This window comes from Tenebrio molitor, chromosome 3 (genome assembly GCF_963966145.1).
Source record: "Tenebrio molitor chromosome 3, icTenMoli1.1, whole genome shotgun sequence".
NCBI lineage: Eukaryota > Metazoa > Arthropoda > Insecta > Coleoptera > Tenebrionidae > Tenebrio > Tenebrio molitor.
The window spans coordinates 920,667-934,188 of record NC_091048.1 but is presented as its reverse complement, the minus strand read 5'-3'; the positions used below and the strand labels follow the sequence as shown (position 1 = coordinate 934,188).

The 13,522-nt window shown below is 33.7% G+C and overlaps 1 protein-coding gene across 3 annotated transcripts in view; it reads right to left on the bottom strand.

Annotated features, from left to right (window-relative positions):
* Nucleotides 1-13,295, bottom strand: part of if (inflated) — a 79,713-nt gene extending 66,418 nt beyond the window's left edge. For 2 of the 3 annotated variants that reach the window (XM_069041545.1, XM_069041546.1), the window contains exon 1: nt 12,937-13,295. In XM_069041545.1, coding sequence (XP_068897646.1) covers nt 12,937-13,112 — 176 coding nt within the window. In that variant the 5' untranslated portion in view covers nt 13,113-13,295. Of the gene's footprint in view, nt 1-12,559; nt 12,573-12,936 lie in introns of those variants that run through there. The other variant, XM_069041549.1, reaches the window with a different exon arrangement.
* Nucleotides 13,296-13,522: the final 227 nt, after the last annotated feature.

The following is a 13,522-nucleotide window of genomic DNA, read 5'->3' as shown; positions in this document are numbered from 1 at the left end:
GGCGTTCTTTATTGAGGCGATGGATGTCAGGGTTGGACGAATAAATCTTATCAAATGTTGAATAAGAGGCACTGACCATAGTCAACGGCACAGCACTTGAACCAGACTTATTTAAACCGACACGGATTTAGAGTTGATAGAAGAAAAAATGTATTTGCGACTACAAATTTTAAACAAGGAAATGTGGCAAGTTTTGAAATTGTTTATGAATTGTTGTAGAAATAAAATACCGGAATGTTATCATGACGTTACCAGAAGTATTCTAACAACGAAACGAGTCGTGTGGAAATGTTTTTGTTTGTCTAGTGTCTTTTGATGTGTTTATAGACACCTCATCGTAATAAAAAAATTAAACCATCAGCTTTGTTTTAACAACAAACTGCGTAAAAAGTTGCCTAAATTCATTCATCTTAAACGACATAAAATTAAATTATCACAGCAGCAAAAATATGTACTCGTATAAGTGATGTTATTAGTAGTGGAACACTTGTCACTTTAAGATGATAAAAACCACCTCGCAATCAAGATAAGATAATATAATATGTACAGTCGCGAACAGAAAAAAGTAGGACAATGTTTTTTCGCTAATGTAAGTCTATTTACTATTTCTATGGTTACCATTAAAATATTTATTTATTTATTATAGTAAGCCCGGTTTACTCAATTCAGTTTTAGCTAAATTTCTGAATAAGACTTGTCCTACTTTTTTCTGTCCGCGACTGTATATTACTTATTTCTTGAGCTTTAATGAAGATAAAATAAAATATAACAAGCAAAAATATTGTCACTGTAATGAATCAAAATACACTCCATTGCAACAATATTACGCGGATAACCACTAATTAGTTATTTTTGCAATTTTTTTGAAGTGAAGGGTTGAAAGAGAACAATGAATTGTTGCGAAGATGAGATTGGAAAAACCCACCACTTGCAGAGGATTAGCTCCAAGAAATTTTGATTTGGTCAAGATGTACATTTTAACTTTCACTCTAGGGAGAGAAATTTGCCAAACATTTTAAAATCATCTTTTACAGCTGTGTTTTGGATCTTGTTCTTTTTTCAAGTAAAAGGTTGTTTTTTATTGTATCAGAAACGTATCGTCATGGATAAACAGAATCAACGAAAAAGCAATTTTAATTTTTTTTATAAAAACAAACAAATAAAAATAGAAAATGAAGGCAATAAATAGAGAATTGAGATGTTGGCAAGGGGGCAAACAAAACTTTAATATGAACGAAAGCTTAAAGCTTTATGTGAAATCTGACAATGAATGTAGAATGTTAAATTTCTGAAGAAAATAGTTTAAATATTTTTTATTCGAAAAGTAAATTTATATGTAGTTTCTAAGAACAATAAACCGACGATTACTGGAAAATTTTCAAATTTTCACATAAAAAAAATTGTCATTGAAAGCCTTTCACATGTAAATACGAGTAAGCTTGTTAAATATAATGGTGCATAAAAAATGTGTAGTAATCTTGTTGGTAATTATTTTAAATTAACGGTTCCATTAACCAATTAAGAAAAAATGGACAATACAGAGTCAATGATGATAGAGAAAAAAATCTGTCATGATAAATTAAATCTGGCCTGAATGCCGTGTCCCTTTTTTGCGATAATACATATTCCTTAATCATATTCAGGTTCAGACATTCTGCAAAGAATAAAATTTCCTGTCAAAATGCTTCAATTTTATTTGACGCCATTGTAAGTACGTCAGACCGAAACAAATAAACTTCGAAACTGCTAAAAAATAAAATGAGACTGACCAGTTGCAATAAAATATTTTTATTGGCTGATGCACGTATTCGATTCAAAAGCCAGCTTATGCATGTCCATAATCGGTCATAAACTCAGTCTGTTTTATTACTTTAACACGTACAACAGCGAGAGTCATCTTTCTGTTAAAGAATTAAACACACACTTTACTTGTTATTCATCGTGGAATAACCACTCATTATTAACACATGCTAAACGACTTAAAATGGTAATTTGAAAACAACAATTAAGCCATTAATTGGATACTTTTCCGACACACCTTACTGTCTCGGAATTATGTAATAATAAAAATTGGTGCGGTTATACGATAGTTTTTAGCTTCTTTACCACCACTTACTCCATTACAACCTAATAAAAATAATAACATTTTCTGTTTACTGACAACTTAAGAACTAGTGTTTATGGAACAAGTGTAATGAGTGCTGAAGCTCTCTCTAGTTGTGGAGAGGTGTTCGCAGTCTGAATTTTGTTAAATTTCAATTTGCCAATAATGAAGTCATAAAATGTTACGAGGAATGACGCATCTTAAAATACACTACAAACTTCATTTGTTTAATTTTACCGATTACATAATTTTTCTACACCGCCATAACATTTTTTTTAGAATCTGCATCTCTAATAGGTCTATTATTGTATTCAATTTGGAGTCGTTTAAAAGCACTCGTGATTTAATAGATCTCTAAGAAAATTTTTATCAATATTTCAGTGTATTATTGTCATTTACACCAAAAAAACTTCCAATATTAATGTTCAAACTCTACTTTTTAACATATGTTGCAGATGTAGTTGCATCCGTTACCTTGAATTACCAATTAATACAAAATTCCCTAGAATTTGAAAATTTAATTTTTTTATTTAAAAATTAAAACAAGGGTGCAAATTCTAAAAAATAACATAAAAAACTCGTTTTATAAGTGGATTTGCGCACTCATCCTATGCAAAACTCCCCTACGGGTCGTTTTCTACACTTGGGACTCGTGCGCCAAATCAACCCTTATAAAACTCGTTCTTTAATTATACTATTCAAAGTAAAATGATAAAAAAATACAAAAAAAAAACGCTTGCAACGGAAATGTTGCATTAAATGGTTAAGTTTAAGCAACGGATAATTGGAAAATGTTACACAATTAGTTTATATAAAATGTAAATATTTACATGTTGCGGTGAGATTTCACATTTTTCAAGAAAATAATGTGGTTGACCAAGACTGATAAACAAGAGTTAAAACTGTCGTTGATGATTTTCGGTAATTAATTTTGTGTAATGATACAATAACAATTGCTCGCTGTGATAACAAACCACAAATCAAACAAAAGACTCCCAGTAGTGTTCGGTACATTTTCCAAGATCAAAGCTTCTTTAAAAAGCTCTTTGACACAGTGTTATCATAAAGAACGGATATAAGATGTTTTTTTCTGTTTTTTATAACGCACTGAATAATAAACAAATAGGGAAACTATCTAAAAATTAGTAATTTGGTAAATATAATTTTACGCATTTTGACGTTATTATTTTCTTGTATTAACAAGATTAATAGGATGTGTCATCCGGATAAACGGTGTAAGAAGCTATTTTTGTGGTGCACGTTCACCAACAACTTTATGAGTGGAGTCTTGAAATAGTCGCCTTTAAATAATTTTTAAAAAGTGTAACGTTTTACACGAGAATATTTTTTTATCTGCAATTTTATTCTACCGGTGATTAATTTAGAGATAATTTCGTTTATGATTAAATGAAATAAAATAATTTAATTCGGTGATATTACTAACTATGTAATTCATGAAAGACAGAATACAATGCGGCAAAATGTCTTTCTTTCATTAAGAAAGAAATTTGCGTATTCCTATCTCGTTGCAGAAAACTTTACTGCAAAGCAACTAGGCCAAAATATTATTGTTAACAAGTCAAATTAACGGTTATTTATATGATGAGGGAGGAAAGTGTTTAATTTTTTTCCCTCGGTGAAGCTTGAGGCGCAGCCGAGGTCAGTAATTAGTTAATTACTCAAGGGAAGAAATAACACTTTGCTCCATATAATTTACACACATAATTTTTTATACTACCTTCTCTTTGTTTTTTAGAAAACAGACTAAAAATTTAAATCAAACTTTCTCAAAATCAGAACATCAGAGTAAGCACACTTGCCGCTCCCGATGTAGCGTTCTCAGAATAATATCCGGAATTAGTTTAAATGATGCTGTACGATTGATATCTAAAAATAAATGATAAACAAATTACCTGACCTGACCTGACCTGACATTTTTACTTTTACTCCATAGGAAGTAAAAGTAAAAAGCCCATTTTCTATTGAGGAAATACAATGTGAACAAAAAAAGAATAAAAGGATTTTTTTTAAACGTGCCGCGGAACTTAATAGATCGTCACGTCACGAAAATTTTAATTTAAAAATGAAAACAACGAAAACACAAATGATTCATGACCGAATTCTATTTTCGAAATGGAAATGAAATAATGACTGAGTTTATCATAAACAACTTGGTTTGTTGGAGTTTTGGCAAAACCTCTCTTCATAACGGATGATAGTAATGATAGTATGATTGATATTACGCTGTACATTTTACACAAATTGTCAAAAACTGCTTCAAGAATAAACATCTATTGCACACGTCTAAATAAAATAACAGATTTAATCCTGCAGCAACCAAACTTTGTCACGTTTGAAAATTTAAAACATGCTTTTACGAAGCGAAAAGCGCCCATTTAGGCTAATTTCCAAGATTATCTCCAGCCTCGAAGTACCTCCTGTCAAAACATTGAAGACTTTTAACCCTAGTTTAGGATTTACCCAAGCAGACTTGGTTTTACACATAAAAGTGAAAAGTTTTTTCTTTAACACATTAAGGTATATTTATATTATTTATTATTTATTGTTAGAATCTTAAATTTTGTAAATGTGTAAAAAATGGTTTGAAAGCTGCAAATCTTGTTTAAAATGGTTCATTGTTAAAGTAAATATTTTTAATAATATTTTAACCTTCAAAAAAAGCAGATCACAGAAGGTAACAGTAAAACAAACTTTGTTATGCAATATTTAATAAAAAAAATAAAATAAAATAAGTCAAGTGCCAATAATCGATGCATGATTTAATGTTTCGTGCTTTTTTAAATCGAGTGCTCCTCCCATTCCAGTTTTTTGTGAGAAACACCAATTTGTTACGACGCTTATAAACTTACCTACATATTAAAGAACCGTTTCACGTTCTCTCTAATCCTACTATAGTTTACTTATTATTATCCTTAGGTAAAATAAATTAGACACTTTGTGATTTTGATTTTTTTTAGCAAAATACTGAAATTTTCCCGAAATTATGTTTCGTGAATTTTTCTAAATTAAACATTGTACAATTTTCCAATATCGCCGAGCCTCATTACGCAAGCCTCAACACGCGCTCAATCGGTCACGAATCGGGCCGGAATGGCGTCGCATTCGCGAATTAGTTTAGCCATGTGCGAGTCGTTTTAGTAATTGGATTAATTAATAAACAGGATCAACTGGAGCATGTGCTGCATGCGTATGTGTCAAGAAATCGTCGCTCACTCTCCTTTTCTAAAGACTTTCTCTTTCGACGTTGCGGACATGTAAATGGACATTCAGCGTTTCGTCCATTGTGCCAGGGAGTTGCTCAATACAGCCCTGTCCTTACTTAATAATTATCGACCACTTACGAACTGATCGTAGAAGTTTATTAGCAGTTTCGTTTTATGGGTGGGTCTAGGTCAGGCCGTGTCACCTGATTACACCTAACAGCTGTTTTTAGTTTAATCGGTTCGGGGCCCCCAGTGCAGAGGCGGATTGCCAAATAAATCAATGTGACGTACGCCAACGTACGCTAATATTGTGACAGATTAAATGGTTCCGGTGAAACAGGTTTCTGGAAACAATCGAGAAAACACCTAAATATGGAGGCGATGATGAGTCAAATTTCTATGGAATTCCAAGAGAAGTCGATCAAGGCAGTCTGATTCAAGTGTGCCAATGTTGAGCATTTTTTGAAAGAAATTAAAAGTAGTCAGAATTTGTAACATAAAAGTGAAAAGCTATGGTAATAATAATAAGAAGAAAAGCTGGCTCGCTGACAAATTCAAATGAAATCCTGGGCTGAGGAAGCGTTGGAAAAATTAAACCGTTTAGAACAGTGTAAAATTTGAATTTCCCGCCGTTTGACACGAATGACATTTGTTTATGTTTAATGTGGACATAATTGAACATGTTTGTTTTCAGCAAAGTGTGGCCTTAGATATTTGCTTCGAGAATATGAATCGTTAAGTTATTCTATTTTTAATGCAAAACATTGCAAAGAAAGAAAAAAAACGAAATATTTGTTTGGTTCTAAATTTTAGGTTAGCTGTCAACATGTTCCAATTAATCTACGCCTTAAAAAATCACAATATGTAATTGACGGTTTCCAACGCCTTCCCAGTATCCAGCCCAGGATTTCATTTGAACGCGCGATAAAACACGAAAACGTAAATTCTATGGAAATATATTTTTCAAAAGAAACAAATAACAGCAAAAATTAAAAGAAAACAATATATAATTTGAAAAAAAGACAATTAGACCGGAAAGAAAGAAACAAAATGAAATTCTACACACTATGTATTTACTCGATAAATGATTCTATAGTCCGTTTTTTTTTATAATCATGTCAGTGTCAAAATACAGAAAAAGACCAAACTGTATATTAAAAATCATTGACATCTGGTCCAATTCTATCTCAATTTCACCCTAGATTTCCCCTATATCATTATTGAGGTTATGTTGCATATGTTTATGAGTGTACCTAAGACATGTGTTGAATTTAAATTTAAATTGTCAAATGTGACAATCGGTGACAATTTCAAAAGTCAATGTTTCACACGTGATTTATAAAATTCACTGTTTTGAATTTTCTGCCAACCTGACAACACTTTGACAATTGATTATAAAAAAAAACAAACTTTCAATAAACAGATGCAGTTAATCACTAAATTTATTTTAAAGACCTTCAAAACATAAAAGTTCTCATCTTATGAATCGACAGTTTATATGAATCACAAAGAATAACACGAGAGTAACATTCATTGCTACAACACCATTGTGCGAACGCATAAAACATACAATGAGTAAATAAAGTAAAGAAATGAAAATATTTTTTTGCAAATTGTTTAAATAGTAAGATGAAGACAGCCTGACGTATGAGATTGACGATTTGAATTTTTTTATAGTCGTAGAGCTTCATGAGGTGCATCTTTTCCAGTACTCAACTGTATTCAACTGTATACAACTAATATAGTTAGTACCCGAAAACCACACATTAAATTCTACGACTGTGCAAAAATTCGAATCCTTACTCTTACATAAAACGAAAATAAAACATTGTCTTAATTTTGACACACGGAGTGTATGATAGTTGTGTGGGTTAAGTAACGACAAACATGTTCCAAACCATAGCCAACTCCAAACTCGTCAATTTTTGAACACCCGTTACATTTACTTTATGTCCTTCTTTTTATATTTTCTATTAAAAAATTGTGTAACATTTATTTTACTTATACCAAGGCATTAAATTGTGTGTTTCAAAAACGTTTCAATAGAAATTAATCTTTTATCAGCTGCTTACTCGATCATTAATTAAGAACATAAAAGATTTGACTGTTCATTATCGCCAGGTGAAATTGCCCACCAACGCAGCAGGCTGCCATTAAATAACATCTGATTTTGCAAGCAATCATGACATAACTACGTTCAAAACTTCAGTATTTCGTCGAATTTCTCGACTTCCCTGACGAAATTTCCATCCGATCCTTTTTCGTCCGCCACAAACCAGTCCGCCCCTGTCCCGATCGAACAATCGATGTCCATAAACCATCATTTTACCAGCCGCTCGCATTAACTTTCCTCTTTTATTACCACATCCATTCGGAAGAAAACTAGGCTAGCGCCAAGCCTACAGGACACTTCTCCCATCCGATCGCCCCGACCTCAAACAATAACCGTCGAAGAGTGCAACTCTGCAATTAATCGACCATGTGGCATTTTTTCCATAGAAAATCGGGTCACCCGCCTCTCATACAACACACGAAAGAAGAAACTTGCAGTTGTGGTGACGTCAGACGCCATATTTGGTCCGGCAAACCTAAATGCCATAAGCAGTGAATGTCAAATGTAAACAACAGGACGACAAACCATGCGGAAAAATTAATTAGCTCAGACGGGGCCGACCCTCGAGGACTACCGGGAAAAAGAAGAAAATCTTCACCGTTTGCGACCTTCGCTTTTGCACCATCTTCAAATCGCAAACTTGTCTTCGCAGATTACGCAAGTCGCGGATTCTGGTTTGAACGTATTTGTTCGAATTTGTCGGAGTCGACAGCACTAAAGTGTGGTCGTTCTAAATTTGGAACCGAGAGTTGAAGTTGTGCCAACACTGATTCACCGAACTGTTTTTGTCAGGTGTTTTCTTGTCTGTTGTGTTTAGATGAGGACGGTTTAATGGTCGGAAACGAACGCCTTTTTATTTCGACTCCTAATTTGTGCTCGTGGCGCCTGCTGGATCACTTTTTTGCACAAATTAATGTCACTCTGGTAAACTCACCTTGTGCTCTTTACCTTGATGTAATATAGTGCATCGATTATGTAACCTGAATGCAGTAATACATATTTACTGTATGATATTATCACGCCCATAAAGACGATTTAGGACAAAGTGTATTATACACTGATACAAAAGAAACAAATGGTGGGGACGTAATTTAAATGAAATATTTTTTAATACTGTTTGGAATTATTGTTAGTTTCGCAGAATTAAGACTATGAATAGAACAGAAAAATTACTCATTGTTATTCAACAATGTAAGAATCGAACGATGACACATTCTTCATTAACAATCAGCAAAAAATTTTGAATTGTAGCAACATTTTAAATCTAAAGTTTTCTGGCGCGGAAGTAACAAAGGTGTCAAGTTTTAATTTAAATATGTACATAGTTTGGAAACCAAAGTTTTTTAAACACTAATAAAAATAGTGATAAACATTTTTTATCATTTTAAATTTTATTTTAGCCCGGAATACATTTTTTGTTCAACAGAATTTGAGAATTTTCTGCTGTGTGAACGGATTTTGATAAATGTCCCTTTAAGGGGCTCGTCGAACAAAAAAACGTTGTATTCAACTCGTTAGTGTGTAAATTGGGCCTTTTTTGGCACTCGTGGGCCTTTAAAACACTCGTTTCACTCGCGTTTTAAACTGGCCCATTCGTGCCAAAAAACCCCAATTTACACAGGAACTCGTTAAATAAACTATTATTATGAAACACAAAAAAGTTCCTTTGAGTGACTTTGAAGACGAAATTTGAACGCATGTGCTCACTTTCTTTATTTTTGATTAATTAAATAATTAAAATACATATTTAAGTAATATTATTCGCCATAATATATTTAAATTAGTTAAAAGATATATGGTTTTTTTCCATCATGTATATTGGATAACATTCCATACATTACACAATCCATAATACGTCTCCTAAGTAAAAAATTTAGTCAGTTTCTGAGTGTTCTTCTGTTTCACTCTATTGTATGTACATAGTTAATTATAAGAGAATTATTTTAATTTCTGAAAAGAATCCTCTTACGAACCCAACGCAGATGCAAAATCTGAAAATTTCAACTGTGAGTTATTTTTGAATTAGTTAAGGACGCGTAATTAACTAAAAGTAATTAATTAATTTGTCACATTTTATGACAAATTACTCATAAAGAATAGTCTGTTATGACACGATTCATTAAGCTTCTCGATCTATTTCTACCTAACGAAACTGCTGTTGAAAGACACTGTAATTATGGAACATCTATATCCTCTCTTAAACATTTGTAAATCATGTTTACTACAAAGATTTGTAACTTTCTAAATTGTTTATTCATTCTAGATATATCAAATCTTCATCTACTCAACGTACTTTTTGAACTCACTATCTTCAAAATGACAGTTCGCGACCGCATAGTAGTGCGCGAAATCGATGTTCGCGCACTAGTGCGAATGCTTCAAAATCATCCAAAAAGCATTCGCCTTTTTGAGCATTCTTGGCAAGCGCATGGACAAGCGATATCCTATTCACAAAAGGTATGCGACAAATCAGACATAATGTTCGTTTCAAAAAATATTGTACGAACTTCGATGCGGAATGACGTATTCGGCACATTCGCGCAAATGAAGCACTCGGCCCTTCGTCGCTCGTGCCTCAATTAATGCGCTCATGCGCGAAAAATGTCTTCTCGCACTTATTTCGTAAATAACTATTATTTACTCGTACTTCATTTTTAGTACCTATCTTCCTTGGGTAATATTTTTAAAAATTCTTTCGTTTCTTTGAATATCGCTAACTTCTGTGTTTATTTAGTTAAATTTTAACTGGTTCATTTTAATTTTTTTTTTTTTCTTATTACATTATTCATGGCTTTCAAATATTTACAATTTTTTGTCAGATAGGGTATCTGCACTGTTTACTTTTATTTAATTTACCAAAAATAAATAAATGTTTCCACATTTTGTCAAATTGAAAAAGAAATTTGAGCGTTTTCAAGTTTTCCAATAATTTCTACAAATATCTGAAAGGTCAAGAAACTACGAAAGCATATGCAAAGCTTTGTTCAAATACCAAAGCACCAGGTATTTATCCTTTCTACCATCAGCGCCAAAAAGAATTTTATATAATGGATAAAATTTATTTTATTTGTCAAAAATCACTGAAAAATGTCTTGATACAAATAGCAAAAAAAAATTTAAAAAAAAAAAATTCGCAGTTTTCTTTGCTTTATTCTTAACGTTGTCGATATTTCTTATCCACATTACATTATTACATAATTGAATATACATGACTCATATTGTAACGTCAGTGAAGTCAATTCTTTGATGTTATCTTCTAGGAAAAATAAACTTAAGAAATATACTTATTGCTGTCTGTAAATATAGTTTTTCAGTTTTATTATGTAAGGCCCGATCAAGAAGTTTTCATTTCAATCGTTACTTCGTACGTTGTAACTTAATTCATACGTGCTAGTTTTGACAACTAAACATAACCTCAACGAAAAATCAGTTTCTACGATAATAATACGTCTTAAAAACACCACAAATTATTTTTTTGTACATTGTATAACATGAAATTAATAGAAATCGTGCGTCCAGTTTGTCTTCTTTGGCAACATTTTTAAAAATTAATATTCACTCTTACTTAAAATTCCTCCGTTACACCGAATTAATTAACATTTAGACTTGGAGTTAAATCATTTTACTGTCTATTTTCACACAATGAACGCAACTCGAGTGTCATTCTTATATCTGCTTCAGCCTCACCTTGTTCTCTTTACCTTGTAATATACTCTACCACCTTACGGCAATTTTTATTTGATGATATCACACAATCTTTACAAACACTAATCTGGATTAGGACGTCTTGCATCACCGCAGAATAACCAATCGACGACGAATCAACATTAGCCCACCTCAACCAGGAAATTGCACTGACATTAATACCACAAGTGACCCACAAGACATATTTCTCCCTTTCTGACTAGCAGGAAAGTCGGTTTTGCGGCTTTGCACAAAGACTCCGATCCGGAAGAGCTAAAGCAGAGCGTGTTACAACGGCAGCTGGGAAGGGGCCGTCTTTTAGTCAGCGCGCCCATAAGACACCGTAATTTACGATTTCCATCACTGTATCTTCTAAATCTTGTAGACACTTGAATAACTGCATTAAACCGCCTTAAGATGGAGAGTTAAGATGTGAGGCTATAAAGCATGTCTGCTTGAAATGGCAGATGACAGTGGAATGGAGTGCCGTTAGGTCCAGGAAGTGCCCCTTCTGGAGGGTGTCTTCGAGGGACACCAGTTCTTAATAAATAATACTAAGAGCAGTAGTAACTCTGAGATACTGCTTAATTGGTTCAAAGTGAAAAAATGGAATAAAGAAAAAATTATGAACTTCTTGACAAATTCAACATACAATTTTGTATAGCAGAGGATCATAATCGGAACCCTGGGGAACACCACATGAACAAATAGAACAAATAGAAATGAGTGATTGTGTAAAGTCTCTGTTTTGTTTATCTTTTTCTTTTGTGGGGATATAAACACATTAAATATTTGCACAATAAGAAAACAGCAATCTACATTTTTCCCGTTTATTTTTCCAAGAACTTTAGCGAATGCTAGTTGAAGGATAATAAGCAACACTTAATAAATAACATATTTTGTTGCATTCAAGACTACTTCAGAATTTATGCAAATGAAAAAAGTAAAACAAGACTGCACTTTCCTGTCCGGATGAAATAAAAATCTATTTTGTTTTGATTAGAAGCTTTATTGTTGGTTCGACCTTGAATCTAGCTTCAACAACACGATTAGAATTTTAAAAATCGTCAAACAAACACCTTTATCATATACTCGATCTCATACCTACAACAGTCATTTTTATAAAGTCCATTCCGTGAAAGAGAAAGAATGTCGACTACTTTAGACTCTTTAGAGGAATCGTAAAAACTTACTCTCGTCATGCGACGAAATTACAATTTGATTCGTCGTGCAATGTCGAAAAGCGTCAGTTTTAGAATAGTGATGATGCCCCGGGGATGTACCGAATTTGCAAAACATTGGCGCTAAAATGATGTCTTTGGCAACACCTCGCACGGCCGCAGGCGACGTTGCGACACACTGTAAATATTGGTAATGATGCAAGGCCATAAAATCGTATTTAACACCTGAGAAGAATAGCCGAAGCATCAGCACCTGTTATCACTGGGCCCAGCTGGACACTGCTAAAGTGGCTTCCCCCGAATCGTAAAACTTCCACAACAAATCGTTTTTATCAAAAGTTGATTATTTTGAAGCTATCGACTTTCGACTTCCTGTACGACAGATTCTCCGCTAAAAATGCGGAAAAAAGTCGCCACAACACGTGTTCCACGAGGGGTGGCCCCAACCCCGACATCTGCGCGACAGACGGCGTCCGAAAGGTCACCGAAAGCAATTTTGCGACAAAACTCTCGAATTGCTCGCGAAGGCTGCGAATTAAACAATCAACTAATAAAAATCTGATTTAAATTTAACGCTGGTCTCATTCACTATTTTTGGAACGGGTAGGTTTACACTAAAGCAAAACTTACCATCCGCGGTTTCCTTCTCGGTGGAGTGCCATGCTGAAACCAAACATGGGGTCACGTCCGTCGAAAGTGCGGCCCTCGTACAGGGCATAGTTGTAACTATCGACGTTAAATGTGGTCACTGCGTACACGCAAAAACATAAAACAACACACAACACGCACAATTTGCACTGACACATCTTAACTAATTTTTAACCAGTCAGAGTTAGCAAAAATTCGATCGGTTCGTTAACGTCATCATACAAAAAATGGAAGAAAGGGCGAGATCGGCTTACAACTAAAAATCGGCAGTGTACATGTTTCAAATTATACTTCGCGCTCTTTACATTACCCAAGTTGATGCGCGACTGACAAACTATCCAGTTTCATGTTGCTCAACTTGGGCGCCAATCTATTTCAAATAGATTTGTCGCAATTCCATGAAGCAGTGCGCCCTCTGGTGTCCCTTGGCCGCACCCGTGGGACAAGCACGCAGGGGACTGTCAACTTTGCTGTATCAACCGCGTGGGGACGCCACTCACTCTTCCATTCATGCTCTACTCTTCTTCTTAATCAAATCACCAACTCTCGAATTATTTTTCATTTAGTT